At 51.5% G+C, this 27,649-nt stretch overlaps 1 protein-coding gene across 2 annotated transcripts; it reads right to left on the bottom strand.

The window, feature by feature from the left end:
• Positions 1–804: 804 nt before the first annotated feature.
• TEX261 (testis expressed 261) lies at positions 805–8,764 on the bottom strand. 2 transcript variants are annotated; one of them, XM_083398787.1, is made up of 6 exons: positions 8,615–8,764; positions 6,437–6,516; positions 5,151–5,304; positions 4,138–4,205; positions 2,933–3,035; positions 805–2,190 (listed from the first exon to the last, which is right to left on the bottom strand). In XM_083398787.1, the coding sequence occupies exons 1-6, from the start codon at positions 8,682–8,684 to the stop codon at positions 2,075–2,077; spliced, it is 591 nt and encodes a 196-aa protein (XP_083254913.1). In that variant the 5' UTR covers positions 8,685–8,764; the 3' UTR covers positions 805–2,074. The 2 variants fall into 2 exon arrangements, with proteins under 2 accessions (XP_083254913.1, XP_083254912.1); XM_083398786.1 differs by having other exon boundaries at positions 2,933–2,971.
• Positions 8,765–27,649: the final 18,885 nt, after the last annotated feature.

Below are 27,649 nucleotides of genomic sequence, written 5' to 3'. Positions count from 1 at the left end.
GCCGGTTATTGCAGGCTCTTTAGGTGAACACACTGGGGACCTCACCTGGGGCTGCACATACGCACAAAACCAGCTCCAGGAATGAATGAAACCCCTGTACAGTGGTACCTCTGGTTACGTACTTAATTCGTTCCAGAAGCCCGTTCTTAACCTGAAACTGTTCTTAACCTAAAGCACCACTTTAGCTAATGGGGCCTCCCGCTGTCACCGCACCGCCGGAGCACGATTTCTGTTCTCATCCTGAAGCTAAGTTCTTAACCCAAGGTACTATTTCTGGGTTAGCGGAGTCTGTAACCTGAAGCGTATGTAACCTGAAGCGTATGTAACCCGAGGTACCACTGTACGTCAAACTGCCAGACAGGGGACTCCGGATAGGCTAGACTTGTCCTCCCCCTATAGCCAAGAGGCTGACATGCTGGCAAAGGCTTTAACTTCCTCTGCTGTCAATGCAGAAGGAAGTGACTGATAAAGGGAAAGTATTTTCTTTTTTAAAAAAACAAACCAGCTCACAGGGTTCCTTGGCAAGGAGGTGGAAAGCAAACACACTACCTCTGGGTTGGCCCACATCACACCTGAAAGCGGCAAGCGTTGGGTCCACTCTGGAGATGCTTCAGCCCACACCATTAGCTTTAGCTCCTGCCCAGACCCCAGGTAGCCCCCCCCCCAAGAGGTCAGGCAAATGCTTGCCTTGCCTCCAAGTCCTTGGGCCGAAGCAACAGCCCAGAGAGGAACACCCCGCCATTCCAGAGGACTGCCCACTCCAGCTTCCGCCAGGCACCCATGAGAGGAGAGAGCGGCTTGCCCTTCTTTGCTTTTAAGGCAAATTTCACCTAACACCTTTATTAACACAGACGGTGTGCTCAGACAGAAACCAAAACGTCCATTAATTTAAGAGAGAACAATGTGGTGTTGTTGTCAACATCCGCAACGCAGCGGGCAGCAGCAGCAGCACAGCCCTCTTTCTTCAGAAACCATCCTAGAATACTTGAGGAGGTGCCTGCCCACGGCTTAAGAAACCAAATGGAAACCGGAGGAACCAGATTCCAAACCTGGATGAAAACAAAAAGCCCTTTGCACTCCAGGTTTCTTATTTGCACTTTCATTGTCCTCTTCTCCCAATGTTTTCAGGTATTTGTGAAGCTTGATTTTCACTCAAGGCAGCGTTCTTCCAGGTTATTAAAGCCGTTGAATTGGGGGGGGCGGGGAGGGAGAGAGATATGCCAGCAATCTTTTTTTTAAAAACGGGGCTTTCAACTTATTACCTCGAGTGCTGCAAGAATAGTGTAGCTCTAGGAAATCTGTGCAAATGATCATCCCTAGATTGCCAAATGAAGTTATGTCTACAGCCTCCACACATGCTGCCCCCCTCCCGAAGCATCCTTGAAAGGACGCCCCAGCCAAAATGGGGCAAGAGGGGGTTCCTGCTTCCTAGTCACTGAGGCAAGATCCATTTGCGCAAATGCTGATCACAGATTTGTCTCCAAAAAATGAGAAAGAGACATGTAGGATTCTGGGCTCCTGCCCACCTCTCCCCTACAAAGTCATGATATGTTCTGAACAAGTAGTGTCTATGAAAAGCCAGTCTCTCCATTGCTTCTCCATGGATTTCGACAAATAAAACTCTTTGGAAGAATCTTGGCAGTGGGAAGGGCTTGGGTGTGTCGATCATGAAGTCCATTCGAACCCCGGTCAAACCTTGGAACACCTTCACACCAGGGAAGAGGTGAGTCCATGGACAAAGCACCTTTTGCGAAATGTTTTTGGCTTTTAAACGTGAAGAAGACGGCAACAGCTCATTGCGGGGCTCCATCCAGTTTAAGAGACGCAGGATCCAGATTTGGACAGGGCTGCTGCCTTCCCTGGCCACAAGCAGACTGTCAAGAAAGCACAACCACCCCGGAGAGTGGGCCGCCCAGGTTTGCAGCTGCTTGCCTGGCAATTTTCGTCCCAAACGTGTCCCTTGGACAGGCGAAAGGGTGAGGGGAAGGCCGCGGCCCAGGGACCTCTCGCTTCACTTGGGGTGAGTGTGTTTCCTCGTGAGCAGAAGACGCTGAGGGGCGGCTGGGAGAAGGGCTCAATACATCTTCTGGCGGCTGGGCAAGATGGCTTCCTTAATGAACGAGAAGATGACCAGGATGCCAGACCGCTTCCCTCTCTTCCCTTTCGTGAAGTAGTTCGATACCACATCGTCTGAGGAGAGAAAGAAAAAGCCAGGGAGTCATCACATCAGAGAGGGAGGGAGGGAGTCCTGCTGTAGCCGTTGCCTTTAAGCACTGCACTATGAGACTTGTAGTTCCTAGGAGGCAATGCTCAATAGCTCAGATTGGGAGTGTGCCCCTTTGCCTAGGAGATTTGATCAGTTGACAGGGCATTCTCTTGGCACTCTGTGCATCCACATATCCTGAAAGTCAACTTTCTTGTCCTTAACGTGGCTTTGGTAAGCTTAAAATTTCCTAAAATCTAAAGCCGCCAGTCCAACCCCAACCACTTCAGTCTCCACCAGCCCTGACTTGCACAGTTGCCTCCTCCTCCATCCCCTGTTCTTTCCAGCAAATTCTGCTATAGATCTAGGGAATGCAAAATAATAACACACGTCATTTATTTCAGCTGCAGGATCTGCTACAGAGTTCCCACCATTCTGGTCAGCAGGCCTCTCAACCTGGTGTCTGAAATATGTTTGGACTACAACTCCAATCATCCCAGCGGGCTGCCGTCCACCAAGGCATACCATTTGGTCCAGAAACACCGGCTTGGGATTTCAGGCAGGGGGCATCCACAGCCTCACTTGGAGCTGAACCTGGGACCTCTAGCACAGAAAGCCTGTGCTTCTGCTGCCGAGCTGAAGACGCCCTCCCCAGAAATTCCCAAACACCTGCAGGACACCAGGCGGGGGGAAGGCAGGGGCTATAAAGGCCAGGCCTGCGGAACTCACCTCCTGGTTGCACCGTGGAAGGCAGCACATTCTCCCCAGCTGACAATGAAACAAAGAAGGCAAAGGGGATTAGCCACAGGCAGAAGGTGAAGTAGGCAAGCACCTGGGGGCGAAACATGGAGAGAGCATCAAGAAGAGCCGCAACCAACGCTGCTCTGCAAATAAAATCCACAGGGTCCCAGAAAGCCACATGAGAGACAGAGTCTTAGTCCCCAGGAACAGGAGTACCCTGCACCTGGCCCTGTCCTCACAGTGGCCAGCCAGATGCCCATGGGAAAGCAGCAAGCAGGATTCTCTCCTCTCCAGCACCTTGTATCCAGATGCACTGCTGCCTCCAAGGCAGAGCAGAGCCGTCCTGCATAGCAGCCATCAAAAGCCCTCTCCTCCATGAATTAAGAGGCAGTTTCAATAGCTAGCAGTGCAAGTGTGAGATCAGATGGGAGACTGATCCCTTTCGCTTTTTAGCAGAGGTGCTACACATGCAACACAAAATGGGAGCATTTTGTTTATGTTTAATAATAATAATAATAATAATAATAATAATAATAATAATATCCCGCCCACCTGGCTGGATTTCCCCAGCCACTCTGGGCGGCTTCCAACAGAACACTAAAATACCTATTAAACATTAAAAGCTTCCCTAAACAGGGCTGCCTTCAGATGTCTTCTAAAAGTCTGGTAGTTGTTTTTCTCTTTGACATCTGGTGGGAGGGCGTTCCACAGGGAGGGCGCCACCACCAAGAAGGCCCTCTGCCTGGTTCCCTGTAACTTGGCTTCTCGCAGCGAGGGACCTGCCAGAAGGCCCTCGGCGTTGGACCTCAGTGTCCGGGCAGAACGATGGGGGTGGAGACGCTCCTTCAGGTATACTGGACGGATAGTGATAGAACAGAGCTGCCTCTGCCTGCTGAGACAGTGGCACCCTTTAGATTGCAGTAAGGGCCCTTTAAGATCAACATCAACACCAGCAACAACCCAGAGCCAGGATAAAAACGCTTTGCCATGAGACTCTCAAATCTGCCAGCTGTCTTTTGGCTAGGTCCAGAGAAACTAGAAAATGTGGTGTAGACCCAACAGGGGAAACCCAGCCAGATGGGTGGCGTATAAATAATATAATTATTATTAAAATTATTATTTACTATGGCAGCTCACCTCTGCCCTTCTCCCCAATGCCCAAGCTCCACGAGACAGCCAGTGGCATCTCTTACCTCTGAGAACGGGTAATACTCTTCCGCAAAATACTGGAACGCTAAGTAGTGGTTCAGCACAACCAACACTGCCAATTGGGGGGAAAAGCAAATTACAAGATGAGAAGCAGCAGCCCTGCCTCCCTCCTGCCCATCGCCACTAATCCATTGCTAGTTCCTGTGATCAAAACTCCAACCCCAGAAATCTGTAAAACCTCTGAATCCTGGGTTCAAACAGAAGCAACTGAATTGAGTAACTATGCAAAAGGGAGGGGAGGAAAACACCCTAGTTTTGCTGATGCAGCTGAATGAGTGTTATTATTTCTATGGCACCTTCAGAGTTCGAGGTGTTTTACAGAGTAAAAAAAAGCAAGAAGGCAAGTTTGCATTCTGAATGCTGATGGGTGGGGATGGTAACAGGAAGAATATGCACATTTAACCTTTACTTCAGTGAACGGTGGAGCTCAGAATAAAAGGACGGAACATTGTCCTTAGCACAGAAGAGCAGTCCAGATAAGATAAATGAAGCAACCCCAGCTTCATTCGCTCATTATATGAGGCCAACAGCCTCTTCCGGTCTCCTCCTGCAGCTGCCTAACCCTCCAGAACAGATCAGACGCCAAAGAAGTGGCCAGTTGTTGCACTGTACCCTGGCATCTATTTGGGCTGTCCAGCCTTCCAGGCTGCATTCAAGCAGCTGGTCTCAGCCTATGGAGCCTTGGCTGTCTACAGGCGTAACACGCCAGCACAATTTCCCAGGTCAATCCATTGCACCAGCTTCCATATTGGGATCCCCCCTGAAGGAACAAGCCTCCTTCTGAAAGACTCCCACTTCTTCCACTGGGGAGAAACGGTGACCATCCTCCACCTGGGAGAGCAAGAACACAGTGACACATGCAGAGCAATTTGCTCCTTGGCCACAAGATCGATTCAAACAAGAGCTGAGACCCTCCAGACTCCGAGGAGATTCAGCACAGGCTGTTTCGACCCTACAGGTTGTTGTATCTGGTGCCCAGCATCTGAAAGGCACTCACCGCAGGACAGGATGAAGTTTGGAGAGGTGAGCATGATGAAAGGGAAGGTCTGCAGCAATCCAAAATAGACCAGGTTGGTGAAGAGGCCCACTCCCACCATGAGGCCCGGGAAGTGCTCAAAGAGGTACAGCCCAACCAGCACAGCTGTGGAGAACTAAGAGACACCATTGTCAGTGAAAGCTGTTGCCACGGGGAAAACGCCAACAGGCCACAGACAAAAGGAAGATCCCACCTCACCCAACAGCCTGTCTGGTTTCTCTGTGGTCTGTGCCACCCTGCTAGCTCTATATCCGTTTAGATGCACACTAATCCCCTCTGGGGGACTTACACAAATATATAAAATCTTAGTTCAGAGCAGGCATTCCCAAACTTTATTGGGCCACCACCCTTTGCTTCCATAAACTCATTCCCAGCACAAGCCACCCCACCCTATAAAAAGCATTACTGTATTCACAATAGCGGTTTGCACAACCCATGAAGGAATGTGACAACGCAATAAAATTCAAAATAGCAACAATTAATTGCATATTCCTTCAAAATCCAATTAAAACAATTTAGTTTCGTCAATTCAAGAAAATGGATAAATTTGATCCAGTGATACCAGTTTTCCAAAGCCTGAGAATCATTTACACCTCCATCGCCCTCTGCCTGCCCTTGCCTCTTAGCCCCAATGTGATCCCCCTTTGAGAACCACTGGCATAAGAGGGTACCAAAAAGAGAAAGGGCCTTTTCAGTAGTGGCTTATGGAATGCTCTCCCCAAGGAGGCTTGCCTGGCATGGACACAGACTTCTTTCCAGCACCAGGCGAAGACATTGCTCCCAAGGAAAAGTGAACCAGCCATTTATTTTTGTAAGCTGCTTTGAGACTTCTTGGGGAAAATGACCATGAGCGCTATCTGAACCACGCCAATGCAAAAGTCTACTGAATTCAGTGGGGCTTGCTCTCAGGTAAGTGGGGTTAGGATTGCAGCTGAATGCATTGAATAAATATAAATGGTAATAATGTGAAAGGAACAAAGCAGCTGTAAGCAGCCAGCAGGCAAGACAGCAAGATCATAGAAGCTGTTAGGCTTCTCGCAAGAACTATTTTTCAAGTTCAGCTTTTGTTTGGAACAAGCTTCTGGCCAGGCAACCCTCTCTCTCCGTCCCCAATAAGCCGCCTGAGGAACTCCTCCCAACTGCACTTATTTTGGCCCTCCTGGTCTCACACTGTGCCAGCGAGGCTTGCATCACTGGATGGCACTGATAAGGGAGGGAACTTGTTTCAAAGGCAGCCAGAGACTTACCCAGATCATGTACTTAATGATCCTACTGGTTGCCACTGTGTACTCTTCTATCAACTCGGCCAAGTAGTACAAGCCAGCCGCTGGAAGAGAGAAGGAAAGGTGCTTGAGACCAACAATTGCTACAACTTCTGGCTATATGGCTTCTGATTTATGAACTACAAAAAGAGTAAGAAACTCCATGTCTTGTGGCTTTGGCGGGTCCATGGGAAGTGGAGCTTGGGGTTTCACTTGTCCATCTCAGGAGGATTTGTGCCAGGCAAAGCTGGCACTCAGGAAGGTGGGGGAATATGCCACGGATTCCCATCAGCGATGAAACGGGAGGGATGGAGCTCAGGTGTCAGGTGCAGGTGAGTCGCCCCGGAAGGATACAGGCAGAGTCCCTCATGAAGCATCAATCCGGTTACCATGTATTCCCACAAGATCCCTCATCTTCCCACAAGATCCCTCGTCTTAGCACTCAAGGATTCCATTACTTCCAACAGTTACACAGCAAGCAAAACAATGCTTTATTCTGCGAGTTTTCCTTATGGTGCTTAAATTTCTTTTGCCATGCTCTTTCCATCCTCAGTCATTGCAGCATCCCACCAGAGGGGTTGTTCAGTGTCAGCTTTGGACAAAGTCTCTGGAGACAACAGGACATAATGAGTGAAACTACCAAGGTGGAGCAACTGCGGCCACTGATCGAAAGTGAGATCCTCACTTCATCCTAAATTCATGCCCCTCCTGCAGAGGTGCAAACTAAGAGGCTTCTTACCGAAATCCGGCAAGCAAGGAATGAAGGCCTTGCCCCGCGTTGCCCCCAGCAACCAATAATCAGAGAGAGACCAGCTTCTCCCTTGCCTAAGAGCCAGGGATTGATCCTCCATTAATTGCTCTAATCTCCTTTTGAAGGCATCTAAACCCAGTAGGCCAGTCCCTAGTAGGCTGCCTATTTGCAGCAACAGACCGAGCTACATTCAAAGAGGAATTAATCTGGGAGGGAGGGAGGGATGGGCCTTAGTGGAAAGAAACGAAACGAAGAGGATTAGGCCAACTAGTGGAGGGAAGGTAAAGTAAAAGGTAAAGGGACCCCTGACCATTAGGTCCAGTCGTGACCAACTCTGGGGTTGCGGTGCTCATCTCGCTTTATTGACTGAGGGAGCCGGCGTACAGCTTCTGGGTCATGTGGCCAGCATGACTAAGCCGCTTCTGGCGAACCAGAGCAGCGCACGGAAACGCCGTTTACCTTCCCGCCGAAGCGGTACCTATTTATCTACTTGCACTTTGATGTGCTTTTGAACTGCTAGGTTGGCAGGAGAAGGGACCAAGCAATGGGAGCTCACTCCGTTGCGGGGATTCGAACTGCTGACCTTCTGATCAGCAAGTCCTAGGCTCTCTGGTTTAACCCACAGCGCCACCCGCATCCCTTATGGAGGGAAGGTAGGGTTATCTAATAATAATAATAATAATAATAATAATACAGTGGTACCTCTGGTTACGTACTGAATTCGTTCTGGAGGTCCGTTCTTAACCTGAAACTGTTCTTAACCTGAAGCACCGCTTTAGCTAAAGGGGCCTCCTGCTGCTGCTGCGCCGCCGGAGCCCAATTTCTGTTCTCATCCTGAAGCAAAGTTCTTAACCCAAGGTACTATTTCTGGGTTAGCGAAGTGTATGTAACCTGAGGTACCACTGTAATAATGATAATAATAATTTATTTACACCCCGCCCATCTGGCTGGGTTTCTCCCACACGGGGGCAGAAATGCTTCTGCATAGCGGCTGTTGGAAACCGAAGGACAGACGGAGCTCTTGCGGGTTTCCCTCAATAGGCACTCGGCAGTGAGCGCAGGAGGCTGACCTGGATGGGCCACAGGCCTGAGAGCCGCTGGGCCCCATTTCCCCCCCGCTCAGCTGCTTCTCAGAGGTAGACTGCCCTTGCACGGGGAGGCTCTACGCAGGCGCAGCTCCTCGGCCACGCCCCCCCCTTCCCCCGGCGCGAGGGGAGGGAGGCCGCGACCGCCTATTGGCCGGCCGGAGCCGGGCCGTACCACTGCCGTACTCGAGGGGGGGGGAGGAGGAAAGAGGTCGGCCGGGCCGCGGAGGAGGGAGAGACCACTTGTGGGGATGCGGGGGGAGGGTGGCCGGGAGGGAGGGGTGGCGGCGGCCTCCCCCTCCGCCTGGTCCCGAGGCGCCTCCTCACCGATGCCGAGCGTGACGAAGGCGGCCTGGATGAGCAGCGCGAGCCAGCTCAGCGCGTACATGAACCACATCGTCGCCGTCGTCGCCTCACCCGGCGGATCGGCAGCCGAGGCTCCGCCCCGCCACTTCCGGCCGAGGAGGAAGGGATCGGAGGCGGCGCGTCAGGGAGGGAGGCGCGGCGAAGAGGAGCGGCGGCCGAGAGAGAGCGCCGCGGGGGCCTCTGGCGGCTCGGAGGACGCACTGCAGGGGGAGCTCCCCCATTCCCCACAGCCAGCAAAGCAAAAGCGAGTGATGCCTGCCTCTATATATATATATCTATATATATATCTATATATATCTATATCTATATATATATATATATATATATATATATATATATATATATATAGATAGATAGATAGATATATAGATATATAGATATATATATAGATATATAGATATATATATGTCGGGGGCTGCGGTTGGACTTTTAAAAAAAAAAAAAAAATTATTGAATGATTTTATGTTTCAAAAAAACAATACAGCCATACTACCACAAAATATAATTAAGAAATAAAAATTACATACATCAATATTTAGTTTGTTATTTGTTATTTACAGTCTTATTTCCTCCCTTACATTGCATACAACAACACATATATGCCGACACACCCACACACCCGTGCAGAAAATGATAATAATGAAAGTAAATATTTATCTTCCAAAATATTTTCTTCAACTTTGACTTCCTGTCAAGTCCCTTTGCATATGTTTTATCTTACAATTGAATGTACACAAAACAATAAGCCTTTCTATATAATTTTTCTAATACATTCTGAAAACATAATAAATCCTTAATTGTAGTCCACTTCCTTTTATTTCCTTTATCACTCGAATGCTAGCACTGTGATAGGAATTTTATGGTATTAGATATATGGTAATGTTCATAACTGCACATACATAGATCAACACAGGAAGACCAACCTGGAACCATTTTGATTCCTAAACTGACCAAATCCTTTCTCTGCAAGGTTAAACTGGAAAAGCCTCCCCATTGTCTCTTTCCTCACAAGATATGTCTGTTATGAAAACCAAAGCAGTTACTTCCGGGTTTTCGGCGTTCGAAAACTGAAACGTTTGACTTCCGATACGTTTGAGAACCGAGGTACCAATGTATTGCAATTACTAAATCGGATCAAAATTAGTTGCAATATTGTCTGAAAAGCCACAGAAGAATCTTCAGCTGGCGTTCAAAAGGAGGAGTGGAGAAAGTCCTGGGGTTTTTTCCAAGTCCTCGTTGACCGGCCCAGAAAAGCAAGCTCAAGTGATTGAAGGAAGGTGAGGACAGGTGACCCCACCTAGGCCCGAAGTCACCCCCCACTAAAGCAGACTCAAAACTTCTCAAAGCTTCTCAAAATCATTTTCTCAGCAGCTAAGCATCAGAAACATTCCGCTCTGCTGTAACAAAGGTAGAGAACAGTCCATTGTTTCTCAGGCCTTTCTCATGCCTTCTGGCCTTGCTAAAGAACCACATTGCAACTTGCTTTCTGTCCGGGAACCATGCCAAAGCACAAGAATGAAACAACTGGAACACACTGAAACCCCCTCACCCCCTTTCCTGCCAAGAGTCCACAATAGTTCCAAGACAGCTTTCTGTACATGCTCAGGGGAACACATCATGGGGCAGGACTCCTGAGGGAGGAGAAAGGAGGAGGGAACTGGAAAGGGGGATATATGTTTGTGCACATGACTGTGAACCCGTGCATGCTTTTGTGGACTATCACACTTGCTCCTTCTACCAGTTCATGGATGGTAGAAATAAAAGCCTTTTCTCCGAAACTATTCCTTGCGTGTCTGTTGACTCCCACTTCCCTTTCCCAGGCGCAATATTTTTCCCACCTGAGGGCAAAGCCTCATAAGGCTACATGATGACCTGCATGTGTGAAAAAGCTGCCACGGATTGAACACTTGAACACCGCAGGCATCTCTGTCCTTTTTGTGGTCCTCCATTTGTATCATGGGTAGGGAAATGTAAGAACATCCGGAGGGTCTTTGGGCCTACCAGTCCCCTCCATATTTTTGACCCTCAGCAGGATAAAGCCCAGTGATATTTTCAGCTGAACCCAGGAAGCAGCTTGGGGTGCCGTCTCCAGCTGCCTGGCATGTGGAACGGCTGATTCTTAGCGTACTTCTTGGTCCAGCCCCAAGCCGTCACCCCAATCGGCTCCTTTCTGGGTCTCCAGCAGACATGGGAGCCCAGGAGATGACCTTCTGCATCGGATCAGAGCCCCTTAAATGTCACGGAGGCTCTGGGTGAGAAGCTGGGAGGCAGGCGTTCCGTCTCCTTCCCTCCCTGCTCCGACCTGCGACAATCGCAGCATTTCGCCTTCGGGAAAGAAGAGCCGGAGAACATTGGAGGCACAAGCCAGGAAAAGTCCTTTAGAAAAGGTAAAGGACATAAAATGCACGTAATTAGAGACGTTTGGCAATTGCAATGTCACGGACGTCGAGGCGGATCTGCTTCCCCAAGGTTTACGGCTGGGATCAGGAAGGCTGGAGAGGAGCAGCAGCAGCAGACTCAGCTCCACATTGGCCTCATCCTGAAGCCCGACAGCAGCTATTTCCACAGCTGGCTGCGCAGGCAGGGGCTGCTTGGAGATGTAGGCGAAAACATCTGCCAGTGGTCCAAGTTGGGGAAGGCCGCCTTCCAGGCCCTTTCATTTATTTTCATTAAACATATGCACTTCTTGATTGCAAAAACCAACCAACCTCAAAGCGGTTTACCAAAAAGGTGGAACAAGAAAATTATCCACAAGAAAAATTAACCACAATAATTTAAGACTTTGGAAAAGTGAAGCCAACAATCGTTTAGAAACAGATTCAAATCTGCAGCAGTTTTCTAAACATCTGGCTGGGCCTGTCTGAACAAAAATATTTTTAGCAGGCGCCAAAAAGAGTACAGCGAAGGCACCAGTGCCTAATGTCAATAGGCAGGGAGTTCCAAAGTGCAGGTGCTGCCACGCTAGAACATTGAGTTAGGAGACTGAGAGGCGATACAAGAGCCACCTTCAAATATCTCAAGGGCTGTCATGCTGAAGATGGAGCGTGTTTGTTTACTCCTGCTCTGGAGGGCAGGACTCAAACTCATGGCTTCAAGTTACAAGAAAGGAGATTCCGACTCAACATCAGGAAAAACTTTCTGACAGTAAGAGCTGTTCAACAGTGGGATGGAAGGTGGTGGGCTCTTCTTCCTTGGAGCTTTTGAAGCAGAGGCTGGAGATTTCTTGAGCTGAGATTCCTGCATTGCAGGGGGTTGGACTAGATGACCCTCGGGGTCCCTTCCAACTCTGCAATTCCAAGAAATGTCGAATGGGTCTTATGGGGCACCAGTTCTGCAGATCCAAGAGGTCAAGTGGTCGTAGGTTGCTGAAGCCGGAGCCAGGTGGAACACCAATCAATCACTTCATCTTGAAATGAAGGCTAGAACCTTTACTTGAAAGAATGGCTTATTCAAGGGAAGGAACTTGGGCTCATGTCCGCTGCTTGAGGGTTTGCTGGGCCGTAGTTCTGAAACAGAGCATCTGCTTTCAGAAGGCCTCAGCATCCCCAGGCAGGACCGGGAAATAGCTTTCTCCTCCCATAAACCCTGGAGAGCTGCTGCCAGTCAGTGCAGGCAATACTATGCTAGATGGGTCAGTGAGACCCAGTGTGGCATAGTGGTGAGTATCTGATTAATCCCTGGGAGACTGAGGTTTAAACCCTTGCCCCTGGGCCACTCACTGCCCCGCAGCCTAATCTACCTCGCAGGGTTGTTGTCAACGTTAAATGAGGAATGGGGGAGCCATGTACGCCGCCTGGAGCTCCTCGGAGGAAAAGGGATCTGTCGGCACCCGTCTATCTCGAGAGAAAACGGAGCGTGCCTCTGGGGCAAAACACTGCATGAGCAGCAGTACTATACTTAACATATGTGTTTGCCGTGTACATTTATGAACATTTATTCTATATCTGAGACCTAAGAATTCTTATAACAGTGCAGAGCAGGGACCATAGGTGCACAAACTATTCCAGAAGGAGCAGGACATGTCCCCCACCAGAAGTACCATCCTTCCCCTAACACCCCATCAAAAGTCAAAGGGACCCCTGACCATTAGGTCCAGTCGTGGCCGACTCTGGGGTTGCGGTGCTCATCTCGCTTTACTGGCCGAGGGAGCCGGCGTACAGCTTCCGGGTCATGTGGCCAGCATGACTAAGCTGCTTCTGGCGCACCAGAGCAGCGCACGGAAATGCCATTTACCTTCCCGCCAGAGCGGTACCTATTTATCTACTTGCACTGTGATGTGCTTCCGAACTGCTAGGTTGGCAGGAGCAGGGACCGAGCAACAGGAGCTCACCCCATCGCGGGGATTCGAACCGCCAACCTTCTGATCGGCAAGTCCTAGGCTCTGTGCTTTAACCCACAGCGCCACCCACACAAATGCAATAAATAAACAAATGCCCTGACTTCCTGCCTTCAACTACGGTTGCCATATGCCTGGAATTTCCTCGACATATCCAGAATACTGGGTCAGCAGCAGTATCCAGGTGGAAACAGGGGAAATGTCCAGGATAATCCAGACATAGGGTGTCAATTTTCCATAAAAATAGCTCGAAAACGTCATATATATTTTTTGCAATTTTGCCAACTTTTCTGTCCTGATTTTCACTGTTTGGAACAAGGCAACCCTACTTCAGTTTGCCTGGGCACAATCCTGCCCTGGGCTTGCCTTCCTTTCCCGTGCACCCACCTTCCCCTTGCACCTTGCACACCCCTCGCACCCAGAGCACCTTCCCTTCCGCTCCCTGGCCTTGATGCTGCTGGTGCCATTTCCAGGCGCTCGCACCCAGACTTGCTTTCATGCACCAACTCCACTCTTGGGGGGGGGGGAGGCTGGGGGGGTGGCAGTGGCGAGGAGCACCACGCTTGCGAGTGGCACTCCATCTGACCCCACCAGAGAGGCTAACGCAGAGGGACGTTTGCACATGCCTCTGATCTCCCTTGACCCATCTTCAAAAGGGGTCTGTCTCTTCGGCACCTGTCTCGCCTGGCCCTAATGCTTGTGGACAGAGAGGCCTCGCGTGGCACAGAGATCAAGGGCGCTGAGGAGGATTTGTGCCAGGCAAAGCTGGCACACAGGAAGGTGGGGGAATGTGCCACGGATTCCCATCAGCGATGAAACAGGAGGGATGGAGCTCAGGTGTCAGGTGCAGGTGAGTCGCCCTGGAGGGATACAGGCAGAGACCCTCATGAAGCACCAGGCCGGTTACCATGCATTCCCTGACATGAAGTCATTGGGCAAAACAGTCTTAGCAACCATGAGGACTAGAATCAGTGGGATGTAATCCATTGGTGCAGTCAAATGCAACATTCCTTACCATATTTTTTGCTCTATAAGACGCACTTTTCCCCTCCTAAAAAGTAAGGGGAAATATGTGTGCCTCTTATGGAGCGAATGCAGGCTGCGCAGCTATCGCTGAAGCCAGGAGAGGGAGAGGGATCGGTGCTCACCAATCCCTCTCGCTCTCCTGGCTTCAGCGATAGCCGCGCGAAGCCTCTTCAGGGCAATGGGAGGAACGCTCCCCCTGCCCTGAAGAGGCTTGGCACAGCTATCCCAGAAGCCAGAACGGCAAGAGGGGTCACTGCTTTTGCTGCGCAACGATCCCTCTTGCTGTTTTGACTTCGCTTCGCTGGAGAGGCTCTGCACAGAGAGGGACAGAATATTTTGTTTTCTTGTTCTCCTCTAAAACTAGGTGCGTCTTATGGTCAGATGCGTCTTATAGAGCGAAAAACACAGTATTTCCCTAGCGTGGGCACAGGCAGGGGGACATCCAGTCAGTGTAACTTCCTGTTCCGCTAGTCTGGAGCATCCTTCCCCCTGCATGTGACCTGGGAGATGGGCATGGCCCTGGCTGACTCCATAAAAGAACCGAGTCAAGCAACCATTTTCTCAGTCTAGTTCCATCTATTCTTGCTTGCTCTCTTGTTCTATCTTTTGCTGCCATGCTGCTCTCCTGCAGCCCTTTTGTTATCTTAATGTAATTTTGCTGTCTGCTGGCTCTCAGCCAGCAGCACGTGAATTCAGTCTCCAAATGAGATAAACTCTGACTTTTGTTTATGTCACCACCAAGTAAAGCCTGCCTTTCAGGGATCATACCGTGAACTGAAATGTGAGTAAACTTTTTGTTACTATCAGGGGTTCAGGAGCAGAGGCACAGGGAAGAGAGGAAATGGAGAGCGAGGGGGAGGAGTCTGAAGGAAATGTCAGCGATGACAACGGTCCGAGGTCTCTGAGTCTTTCCAGTGAATCGGATGATTCACAGAAAGGGGCTCCCATGGTCAGGGCAAGGGGGGTGCCTAGGGGGACACCCCAGGAAGAAGGGGCCAGAGGGGACTCAGAGAACAGCAGTTGGAAATCCGGACCAGCGTCCACACCAGAGCGCAGTAGGGGGGAGGAGTCCCAGACATCGGGATCAGGCAGCGCGCTGCCAGCGGGAGAACATGAGGGAGGATTGACCACGCCTCCGTCGGGGAGCGAGGAAACGGTCGAGAGGAAGGTTGAAGGCTGCGCGCGCGCGCCAAGTTCAAATGTACAGGAGGGCGGCACTGTTGGCAGCCCGGATAGGGAGCCAGGTCCTAAAGCCCGACGAAGAGAGAGGGAGGACTCGGGGGGGTCAACGTCTGCGTCGGAAGAGTCCAGGAAGGAAGGAACCCCGGGGGGTAGCAGGACCCAGAGGAGAAAGGAGAGACGGAAGAGGTGGAGTAAGGCTAGAGTCTTAAACTGGTGTACAGGGGGCGGAGATTCAGACGGAGCTTCGCCGGTCTAGACTCTAGACGTAGAGCTGGGGCGCTGAGGCTTGGAAATGGAAACTATACTTCAATAAAGACTTTGTTACATTACTACCGGCTAGCGTTGGTCCTCTGTGAGCTGGGACCAGGAGCCAGCTCTGACAGTAAGCTCCGTCTCTTGACTGAAAGTTTTGGCACCAAGAACCTCGCAGCGTGAGTTGACGCAGCGAGGGCAGAGGAGTGTGCTTCGAGAGCTCACACAAATCAGGCAAGATGAGTGCAGAACAGCAACTGACAGAACTGCGAAATGCAGTGACTCAACTCAACGCAGAGGTACGGGCCTCCAAAAAAAGGGAAGAGGAAATGGATGCCGCTTGCAGAGATCTCCGAGCCAGGTTGGAAATGCTTTCTACACTGGGGCAACAGGGACCCAAATCAGAGGGCATTGGACTGGGGAGAAGGGGAGGCAGTCTGGTATCTCATTTCGACGGGAGTTTACAGCAGTACCCTAACTTCAGAGCCGACCTGCTGTTTGCGCTGGATCTGCTAGAAAAAGACTTTAGAGATGAGAGAGAGAAAGTGGGGTTTATCTTGTCCCATTTGCATGGGGAGGCCAAGACGTGGCTGAGGAATTTATGGAGAGATAATGATCCGGCGCTCCAAGATGCGAAGGCTTTCATTAAAGCGATGGATTCGTGTTTTTTATCAAAGATAGACATCGATATTGCCAGAAGAGACATACACGGGCTTAAACAGGGCAGAGCCAGTGTGAGGCAGTACCATGCACGCTTTTTTGGATTAGTCCATGTGCTTGGATGGGAGAAAGATTCTGCTCCAGTGAGAGACCTCTTTTGGGAAGGCTTGAATGCAGATGTAAAAGCTGAGATTGCAAGGGGGGAGAGACCAAAGAACACCCAGCAAGTGGTCCAGAGGGCGCTGGAAATTGGGGTGCGTCTGGAGGAACGTCCTTGGAACAGAGAAGAAGGACGTTGGGGAAGGGCGCCAGCCAGAGCACCTCCCCTCTCTCCCAAAGATGCAGCGCGTGCGCAATCCACACCCTCGCAGGGAGGGGGAGAAGAACCGATGGAGATCGGAGGTGCTAGGGCTCAGTCTGCTACCAGAGCCCTAACACCGGGAGCAGTCAAAACGAAGCCTCCTAGAGGGAACAGGAAGTGCTACATCTGCGACAGTGCTCAGCACATGGCGAAAGAGTGTCCCCAGAGGCTCCATAAGCACACTGCAGCCTCGGCAACAGTCACAGACGCAAGTCAACAGAGGGCACCACAGCAGGGAAACGACGGAGTCTGGCTGGAGGAAGAGGCACTGGGGTCCAGCCAGACAAGTCAATGAAGCAATCCCCAGCAATTTTGCAGCCCACAGACCCCCTCCCACCCAAACCAGTGGTGCAGCTTACAGCGTCACTCCAACTGCCCAATGGACGCACTCTGGAAGTGCCAATCACCATTGACTCTGGCAGCAACGCAGACTTTATAGGACTGGATTTCATTCAGCAGCACAATATAGCACTACTGCCAGCCACGCTGCCTCTGAAGGTTGTCACGGTGGATGGCAGAGACTTGTTGGGGGGGCAAGTGGTGCAACAAACGCCTCCAATGGTGATGCGAATTGGAAATCACCGAGAAGTCATCAGCTTCAATGTCACCCACCTGTCGGACACGCCTGTAGTCTTGGGCATGAGTTGGCTGCACAGGCACAGCCCAGCATTGGCGTGGTACCAGCGCCAACTGACCTTCGGCTCATCCTATTGCGCGGAACATTGCATCCTACCTGGCCCGGAAGAGGGAGAGGATGACGCGCAACTACAATTAGGCACGCTGCAAGCAGTGCCACGCAAGTACGCAGCGTTCTTGGAGGTTTTCTGCGAGAAAGAAGCAGACAAGCTGCCTCCCCACAGGCCCTATGACTGCAAGATTGACCTCCTGCCAGGGGCGACGCTGCCAACCGGGAAACTGTATTCAATGTCTGAAGACGAGCTGCAGGAGCTCAGGGAGTTCATAGACCTCAACTTGAAGCGCGGTTTCATCCGGGAGTCGAAGGCAGTGGGGGGCAGTCCTGTATTCTTTGTGAAGAAAAAGGACACGCCCCAAAAGAGGCTTGTAGTGGATTTCAGGCTCTTAAATTCCAAGACCAAGCCCACGGCCTTTCCCATGCCCAAAATAGATGACCTGCTCGCAACGGTGCGGAAAGGACGCATTTTCACAAAGTTGAATCTGCGAGGGGCGTACAACCTGATTCGCATACGGGAGGGCGACGAGTGGAAGACTGCCATGTTCACGCCCCTGGGCACCTATGAATACAGAGTTATGCCCTTTGGTTTACAAAATGGCTCTCACTGTTTTCAAGCCTTCATGCATCACGTCCTGGCGGGTCTCCTCTACAAGAAATGCGTCTGCTTCTTGGACGACATCCTGATATTCTCAGAATCAGAGGAGACCCACGAGGGAGACGTCAAGGAAGTTCTGCAGAGACTGCAGGAGCATCGGCTGTACGCCAAGCTGGAAAAGTGCCAGTTCGACAGGAAGGAGGTGGATTTCCTGGGTTACAAGTTGTCGGACAAGGGGCTCGCCATGGACAGCGCCAAGGTTCGCGCAGTGTTGGACTGGAAGAGCCCGCGCAATCGGAAGGAGGTCCAGCGGTTTGTGGGTTTCGCCAACTTTTTCCGCAAGTTCATCAAGGGGTTCGCGATGCAGACAGCGGCCATTACCGACACACTCAGCTCCAAGAAGAAGAAGTTCATCTGGACGGAGCAAGCGGAGCAGTCCTTTCAGAACCTTAAGCGTCTCTTCTCGTCCGAAGAGCAGCTACTGCATGTGAATCCCAGCAGACCGATGAGAGTTGAAACGGACGCCTCAGACAGAGCCGTGGGCGCAGTACTGTTGCAGCAGGACCCGCACGGGGACTGGAGACCGTGTGCATTCTACTCTAGAAAGCTCAGCAAGTCAGAGCAGAACTACACCATCTGGGACAGGGAGTTGCTGGGCATTCATGCAGCATTCAAGGCGTGGCGGCACTTCCTCATCGGAGCCAAACACACAGTGCAGGTTCGCACGGACCATAAGAACCTGGAGTACTGGCGTACGGCAAGGTTCCTGAACCAGCGGCACATCCGATGGGCGGAGTTCTTTGCGGATTTCGACTTCCGGATAGAGTACATCCCAGGCGACAACAACATCATGGCAGATGCACTGTCCAGAAAGCCGCAATACCTCGAAGAGGCGGCACCAGCAGCGGCCAAGCACATTTTCGCACCGAAAGCGTGGGCGTGCGCTTCAGCAACCGTGGACCTGGATGCTGTCCGTCGAGCGCTGCAGGAGGACCCCTTCGCACAAGCCAAGATGGAGGAGGTGCACAAGGGCACGGTGAAGGACGACAAGTTCCAGATACGCGACGGATTGCTCATCCGCAGAGGGGCCCTCTACGTACCGGGAGACGACCTCCGCGCGAAAGTGCTGCAGCAGTTGCACGACGCACCCACCGCCGGGCACTTTGGCAAAGAGAAGACGGCAGAATTAGTAGCCAGAGATTTTTGGTGGCCCAAGATGCGGGGGGAAGTCGCGGATTACGTCTCGAGGTGCGACACCTGCCAAAGGGCCAAGTCAGTGCACAAACCACCGGCGGGACTGCTCGAACCGCTGCAGACACCGAGCGAACCGTGGGAGAGGGTGGCCCTGGATTTTGTCACGGATTTACCCAGCTCAAGGGGCAAGACGGCAGTGCTAGTGGTGGTGGACATGTTCACCAAAATGGCCCACTTCATTCCGTGCGCGAAGGTGGCCACGGCGGAACAGACCGCCAAACTGTTCATAGACCACGTGTTCAAGGTTCACGGTCTGCCACGGTCTATCCTGTCCGACCGAGGGCGGCAGTTCATCTCGAACTTCTGGCAGAAGCTGATGGGTTTCCTGAACGTCAAGATCAACCTAGCGTCCGCAAGACACCCGCAGACCAACGGACAAGCGGAGCGAGTCAACGCAGTCATGCAGCAGTACCTGAGATGCTATGCAAATCAGCAACCGGCAACATGGGTGGACTACCTGCCGCTCGCTGAGTTCGCCTACAACAACATGAAGCACGTGTCCACGGGGGTGACACCGTTCTTCGCCAACAACGGGAGGCATCCCAGAACCTTCCCTGGATTAGAGAGACTGGGGGAGGGGGAGCCACAGGCAGCGGAAGCCTTAGCGTCAGAATTGCTTCGGAGGCAGTTAGAACTAGCTAAGCACGCATACAAACTGCAGGCTGACAAGCACAGAAGGGTTGGGGAAGACATACAGGTGGGAGACTGGGTTTGGTTAGCAGCCCAGGCAGTGCCGACCAGATCGTTAGCGAAGAAGAAGCTCGGACATAAACAGCTAGGACCTTACCAAGTCGAGGCTCAGGTCAATCCAGTGGCCTTCCGGTTGACACTTCCGGAGGGATCCAGAATGCACCCAGTGTTCCATAGATCAGTACTCACGCCCTACAAAGCACCTCACAGATTTCAGGAGCCGGGCATGGCACCAGACCAGCTCAGGGAGAAGTCCACAAGGCGGGGGTCGCCAAGAGGGGAACCCATCAACGAGGTCACAGAGATTTTAGACTCGAGATGGGGGGAAGAGGGAGTAGAATATTTTCTAGCCAGCGAAGGTACCCCGGCCAGCGCCAACCGTTGGGTGCCGGACTATGCCTTGGACGAGCCTCTTCTCAAGGAAGAGTTTCATGCCTTGTTCCCGCACAGGCCCATGCCAGCCGAGTATTTCGACGACTGGCTTTTCACACCCACGCTTTCAACCAGCACGTTCCAGGGGTTCACCTCGGACGAAGAACCGGCACTAGACACACGTTCCCCGGAGGGATCGCCCTCGGGGTTTGCCTCAGACCGTTCTTATTGGTGGGACTATCGGCCAGAGGAGCGGTGGAACAGGCAGTGGCTGGGGGGTCCTTGGCAAGCAACGGCCCCAGAGGTGACCGGGGGAGAGACGGACATGGACGTGTTGGGGGAGGACCTTGGGTTCGAGCATGGCGGCACAGAGATGGAAGCAGAGGAAACCGAGGTCGACGAGAGCACGGAGGACGAGCCGGACTTATCCGGTTGGAGGCACGCCAAGGGGGACGAACTGTATCCGCCATTCACCCCCACAACGACGGAGCACCCAGCACCCACACCTGAAGGAGGGGAGGGGGGAAGGGGGGGCTTCGAGGGGGGGATGGATGTCAGGGGTTCAGAAGTAGAGGCACAGGGAAGAGAGGAAATGGAGAGCGAGGGGGAGGAGTCTGAAGGAAATGTCAGCGATGACAACGGTCCGAGGTCTCTGAGTCTTTCCAGTGAATCGGATGATTCACAGAAAGGGGCTCCCATGGTCAGGGCAAGGGGGGTGCCTAGGGGGACACCCCAGGAAGAAGGGGCCAGAGGGGACTCAGAGAACAGCAGTTGGAAATCCGGACCAGCGTCCACACCAGAGCGCAGTAGGGGGGAGGAGTCCCAGACATCGGGATCAGGCAGCGCGCTGCCAGCGGGAGAACATGAGGGAGGATTGACCACGCCTCCGTCGGGGAGCGAGGAAACGGTCGAGAGGAAGGTTGAAGGCTGCGCGCGCGCGCCAAGTTCAAATGTACAGGAGGGCGGCACTGTTGGCAGCCCGGATAGGGAGCCAGGTCCTAAAGCCCGACGAAGAGAGAGGGAGGACTCGGGGGGGTCAACGTCTGCGTCGGAAGAGTCCAGGAAGGAAGGAACCCCGGGGGGTAGCAGGACCCAGAGGAGAAAGGAGAGACGGAAGAGGTGGAGTAAGGCTAGAGTCTTAAACTGGTGTACAGGGGGCGGAGATTCAGACGGAGCTTCGCCGGTCTAGACTCTAGACGTAGAGCTGGGGCGCTGAGGCTTGGAAATGGAAACTATACTTCAATAAAGACTTTGTTACATTACTACCGGCTAGCGTTGGTCCTCTGTGAGCTGGGACCAGGAGCCAGCTCTGACAGTTACTTTACTCAGAAAGACTCTGGTGTCTTTATTCTTTTAAGAGGAATTAAAGGGAGCCCCAGGAAATAAGTAGGGACGCGGGTGGTGCTGTGTGTTAAACCACAGAGCCTAGGCCTTGCCGATCAGAAGGTTGGCGGTTCACATCCCCGCGACGGGGTGAGCTCCCATTGCTCAGTCCCTGCTCCTGCCAACCTAGCAGTTCGAAAGCATGTCAAAGTACAAGTAGATAAATAGGTACCGCTCCGGCGGGAAGGTAAACGGCGTTTCCGTGCGCTGCTCTGGTTCGCCAAAAGCGGCTCAGTCATGCTGGCCACATGACCCAGAAGCTGTACGCTGGCTCCCTCGGCCAATAAGGCGAGAGGAGCGACGCAACCCCAGAGTCGGCCACGACTGCACCTAATGGTCAGGGGTCCCTTTACCTTTAAGACATTCAAACAAATCTGCAAACTAGCTTCTAGCTATATTGAGGGGAATTTGCTCTGCTACATCACTCACTAGTGTGAGTGAAGGAAGTATAATACTTATTCAATACAGTGGTGCCTCGCAAGACGAAAAGAACCCGTTCCGCGAGTCTTTTCGTCTTGCGGTTTTTTCGTCTTGCGAAGCAAGCCCATTAGCGGATTAGCGCTATTAGCGCTATTGGCAGTTTAAGGGCTATTAACGCCTATTAAAGGCTTAAGGGATTAGTGGTTTAGCTGCTAAAATGCTTCAGAAAAAGGGGTTTTGGAGCGGGGGGAAAACTCAAAAAATTTCGTCAATTTTCGTCTTGCGAAGCAAGCCCATAGGGAAATTCGTCTTGCGAAGCGCCTCTGAAAACGGAAAACCCTTTCGTCTTGCGGGTTTTCCGTCTTGCAAGGCATTCGTCTTGCGGGGCACCACTGTATATCCTTTCCTACGATCCTTAACATTCCCACAGAATCATACCTTAGGGGAAGGCCTACAGTTCAGGGGTGGGACATCTGTGTTGCATGCAGAAGGTCTGTAGCTCAACCCCCGTGATCACTGGGAAGGCCTGGGAGAGAGAGACACACACCTGCTCTGCAATTTTGGAGGGCTGCTGTCAGTCAGGGTATGCAATACTGAGCTGGGTGGAGCGACAGTCTGACTCACTATAAGGCACCTTTCATGCGCTGAAGAACTTATCCTTTCCTCCATCCCATGATTAGCAGAAGGAGAAAACTGCATTCTGAATGCAGCATATGAGATGTGCAAAAATGCATTATTTATACACGTTGCATAATCCATCTCTCTGTGTGTGCAGAACCTGAACTGCCTTGGCATGGAAGATGGTTACATGCGCCCATCCGCAATCTCCAAGCGGTGAGAGATCGCAAGGGTTCCAGATACTTCCCCAGGGTTTGGTTTCCTCAGAATGAAAGTCAGCAGGGACCGTGGTGTCTAGAGTGCGCATGGTTTCATTTATTTATTTCATAAGATTTACACACTGCTTGACTGTGGGTTTTTAAAAAAAACAAACCTCTGAGAGCAGTTTGCAAAAAGATAGAGCAATAAAATCAAGATTTACAGCCCTACTTTAAAACACGCAAAAGTTAAAATACTAAAACGGATTAAAACTACTGCAACTTTAGGGCATCTGGGTGGAAACAGGATGCTGACCTTGATAGGCCATTGGCTCAATCCAGACGGCTTTTCCTATGCTCTTCCGCTGCCCCAAATGTTTCAATGCAGCTCTCCAGCCAAACATGCATGTGCTGGGGAGGAGGATGTAGAAACCAATAAAATGGGCGTGCATTTGTGAAAATGACAGTACAAAAATGCATTCTGTTAGAGGAGATTGCTTGCAAGATGTGTCCGTTAGGTACACTAATTTGTTTGTTTATTTATTGTTTCAAAGATGGAAGTTGGAAAAGACAGGTTTGACTTACTAAGAGCATATGATTAGCCAACATAATTGATGCTTTACTGTGGTTTTATAATTTTTTGGAAGCTGCCCAGAGCAGCTGGGGCAACCCAGTCGGGGTGGGGGGATGATGATGATGATGATGATGATAATGATAATGATAATGATGATGACTGTGGGCGGGGAGATAAACGGATAAAGACCAAAATGAGCAGACTCATAGAGAACCTACATAAGGACTCTATATGGGCTCTTGGGTACCCCATAAGGGGAAAAGGAGCAGTATTTTTCTTACAACATGACTAACAGAGAAGTGGCGCCATGCGCTCTGGTGGAAGAAGGAATCGGCTGTGGGGCTGCGGGGGAAGAGGTGATGCAGCCCTAGATGCCAGGCCTGTCTGCTTACTTAGCTAACCGCATGGCACTAACGCCATTGTTCACCGGCCATTGGGCTTGTGCCCCTAGCCTGTGGCAAAGGAGGGGGTCTTTCTGCATGCGCCAGGTCTTTGGGATGCGCCGGCTGCTGGCGGGACTTTGCGTGCCCTGAAAGACACACACACACACACCCCGCTCAAGGGAAGACAGTGCCACGCACTCTCTCCATTAGTGTCGCTTGCTCTCTGCCTTCTGTGGCTCCATTGATGCTCGGCGAAGACAGAGTGCGCCAGGGAGGGAGCGCACCAGCCGGCCTCGTGTGGAGCACGCCTGCGGAGCAGAGCAGCCGTGCATGGCAGATGGCGCCAGAGCCTCCAAACAGGAACCTTCTGGGATCAATCCAAAGCCACAGCGACCTAATGAACTCCCCTGCCCCCCGGACTTAAAGGGACAGAGTCCCCTCCTTCTGCATACCCAGCACCCTGCCATCTATTTCTCTGTGCACTTGGCAACCCAGACAGGGGGTGTCTCTGCCGAGGGAGCTGGTGTTCGTCCGCAGACAGCTTCCGGGTCATGTGGCCAGCATGACTAAGCCGCTTCTGGCGAACCAGAGCAGCGCACGGAAACGCCGTTTACCTTCCCACCAGAGCTGTACCTATTTATCTACTTGCACTCGCGTGCTTTCAAACTGCTAGGTTGGCAGGAGCTGGGACCGAGCAACGGGAGATCACCCCGTCATGGAGATTCGAACCGCGACCTTTCGATTGGCAAGCCCTAGGCTCAATGGTTTAACCCACAGCGCCACCCGCGTCCCTATTACTTTTTGAAATATGGTGTTATAAGAATTTTAAGGTGTTAAATATGTAATAAATGTTCATAAATGTACCAAGAAAACACGTACATAAATATATAAACCACATGTCTGAAACCCCACAGAAAAGTCTGAACAAATTGACCTCAAATATTTCTCTGCAAGGTCAAAGTGGGAAACCTCCCCATTGTCTTTTTCTTCACAAATCCTGTCTTAAGGATATGTCTGTGTATGAATAGGGTGAGCCTGTGACCTGGCTCAGAAACTAAGTATTTATCATTACAAAAGACTGGCCAGGCTCCCCAGGGTATCCAATCAAGTGAGCATTAATAGGTAACCTGTCAGACGAGATAAACAACACACTCAAATTTCTACTGTAAATTGCCTTTTCTGTGATGTAGGTTTAATGTATCTGGGGTTACACCCCTTCTGTGATGTCTTGAGCTCCAGGGCAGGGAATTTAAAATGTCTATATAAGGGCAGGCACACCTTGGTTCTGGGTTCCTCCTCCTTTCCTGCGTGTGAGGGGAGTACCCTATTGCAACAGATCAATAAAGATCAGGCTTACTAGCTGCTTTGCTTCTCAATATTCTCTGGTTGGCCTCTGTTGTTTTATCCTACCAACAGGGAACCTACACAAGGACTCTATATGGGCTCTTGGATACCCCATAAGGGGAAAAGGGCAGATTTTTGTTTACAACAATGGCAACCCTAAGATATAGAGGAGTGGGCTATTGCTCTGCCTCCACAGCTGGAGCCCCCTAATGCTTCTGAATGCCAGTAAAAAGGTAAAGGTAAAGGGACCCCTGACCGTTAGGTCCAGTCGTGGCCGACTCTGGAGTTGCAGCCCTCATCTCGCTTTACTGGCCGAGGGAGCTGGCTTACAGCTTCTGGGTCACATGGCCAGGATGACTAAGCCGCTTCTGGCGAACCAGAGCAGCGCACGGAAATGCCATTTACCTTCCCGCTAGAGCGGTACCTATTTATCTACTTGCACTTTGACGTGCTTTCGAACTGCTTGGTTGGCAGGAACAGGGACCGAGCAATGGGAGCTCACCCCGTCATTGCGGGGATTCAAACCGCCGACCTTCCAATCAGCAAGTCCTAGGCTCAGTAGTTTAACCCACAAATGGGCATCTGGCTTGCCCCTGTGAGAACAGGATGCTGGGCTAGAAGGGCCAGTGGCCTGATCCAACAGAGTCCTGTTACGTTCCTCCTGAGGTGGGGCACAGGGGGCTGGTGCTCTCATATGGGTGGCAGAGGCCACGACATGTCTGCTTGTGAGAGATGCAGAGACTTGGAGGAGATAACACCGGGTGGCACTTGTGTCCCTGACACAAAGTCACCCGGCCGCGCGCTGACCTGGCGGTGCTGTTGCTCGCTGACCGTGCTCTGAACGCCAACGCCCCTGTGCGGCAGCCCCAGGGCAGCTCAGCCCCCTCTTCCCCCACCCCGCGCCCTCCGGGCAGCTCCAGGCCATCGGGAAGAGCAGCGAAGAAAAGCGAAGCGAAAGGTGGCACACCTCACTCAGGCCCTGTCAGCCTTGCTCACTCTCTCCCAGCACTTGTGGAAAAACACCCTCCTTCACACATGCGGTGTATCCCCAGGAAACGGTCTGTGCTCAGCCAAACAGACTCTGCTGGGATCAGGCCTGTGGTGAGAATTTTAAGGTCTTAGATATATATTAAATGTTCATAAATGTATCAACCAAGCATGGACATAGGTCAGCACAGGAAGACCCACCTGAAACCATTTTTGATTCCCAAACTGACCAAATGTTTTCTCTGCAAGGAGAGAGTGGGGTCTCAGGAATTGAGTAATCGGCACTTTAATGGGTGACAGACTATCAGGAGAGGCAATCAGATAACCTGGCAGACAGGAAAAATAACATTCAAATTTCTGTTTTAGACCACCTTTTCTGTGATGTAGGTATGATGTGTCTGGGGGTGGTCTTGGACTCCTGGGTGGGCAATTTAAAATGTCTATATAAGGCCTTGCATGCCATTTTTCTGGGTCCTCCTCCTTTCCTGCGTGTGAGGGGAGCACCCTGTTGCAACAGATCAATACAGATCAAGCTTAGTAGCTGCTTTGCTTCTCAATATTCTCTGGTTGGCCTCTGTTGTTTTCTCCTACCAATAGGAAACCTACGTAAGGACTCTATATGGGCTCTTGGATACCCCATGAGGGAAAAAGGGCAGATTTTTGTTTACAACAATGGCAACCCTAAGATATAGAGGAGTGGGCTATTGCTCTGCCTCCACAGCTGGAGCCCTCTAATGCTTCTGAATGCCAGTAAAAAGGTAAAAGTAAAGGGACCCCTATTAGGTCCAGTCATGCCCGACTCTGGGGTTGCGGCGCTCATTTCACTTTACTGGCTGAGGGAGCCAACGTACAGCTTCTGAGTCATGTGGCCAGCATGCCTAAGCCGCCTCTGGCAAACCAGAGCAGCGCACGGAAATGCCTTTACTGTCCCACCAGAGTGGTACCTATTTATCTACTGCTGTGGTATTCAGAGGCAGTGCTGTCTCCGGCAATGTAGGCCGAGTGGTTTCTTGATGACCTCTTATTTTCATAGAATCGCACACCTGGAAGGGATACCAAGCACCGTCTAATGCAACCCCCTGCAATGCAGGAATTGCAGCTAAAGAATATCTGGCAGATTGGCATCTCTACGCCTGGGAACCTCCAGCGGAGGAGAGTCCAGAGAGTCCATTCCAAATGGCTCTTCCTGCCAGCAAGGTCTTCCTAATGTTTAGTCAGCATCTCCTGTCTGGTCATTTGATTGCAATGTTGTTTCTGATTTTCTTTGCGCGCGCACACACACACACCTGAGCACTCCTTCCCTCTCTCCCTCTCCCCCCCCCCCCCCGCATCCTGTCTTCAATTTGGGCTGCTGCATAAAACATGATGACCGCATCTGTGTCCTCATTTTGGAGGGTCACGCAAACTGTGAGCTGCCCTGATCTCCCCGAGGGCAGCTTGCATCTCAGGAAGGCTGCTGAGCCAGTGGAGTCTCTTCCAACCAAAATAAAGTCCCGGGTTCAATCGTGGGGCATCTCCAGGTAGGGTAGGGCTGAGAACGCTCACCGTTTGACACCCTGGAGAGGCACCGCTGGCCAGAGTACAATGTGCTGAGCTAGATAAGCCCCTCTTTGTTCATTCCATCATTATTCCACTTTCCCATGATTCTTCTCTTAATCCCCACAACAA

Source organism: Podarcis tiliguerta (genome assembly GCF_965153285.1).
Source record: "Podarcis tiliguerta genome assembly, chromosome: 9".
NCBI classification, from domain to species: Eukaryota; Metazoa; Chordata; class Lepidosauria; order Squamata; family Lacertidae; genus Podarcis; species Podarcis tiliguerta.
This window is presented reverse-complemented; position numbering and strand designations above follow the sequence as displayed.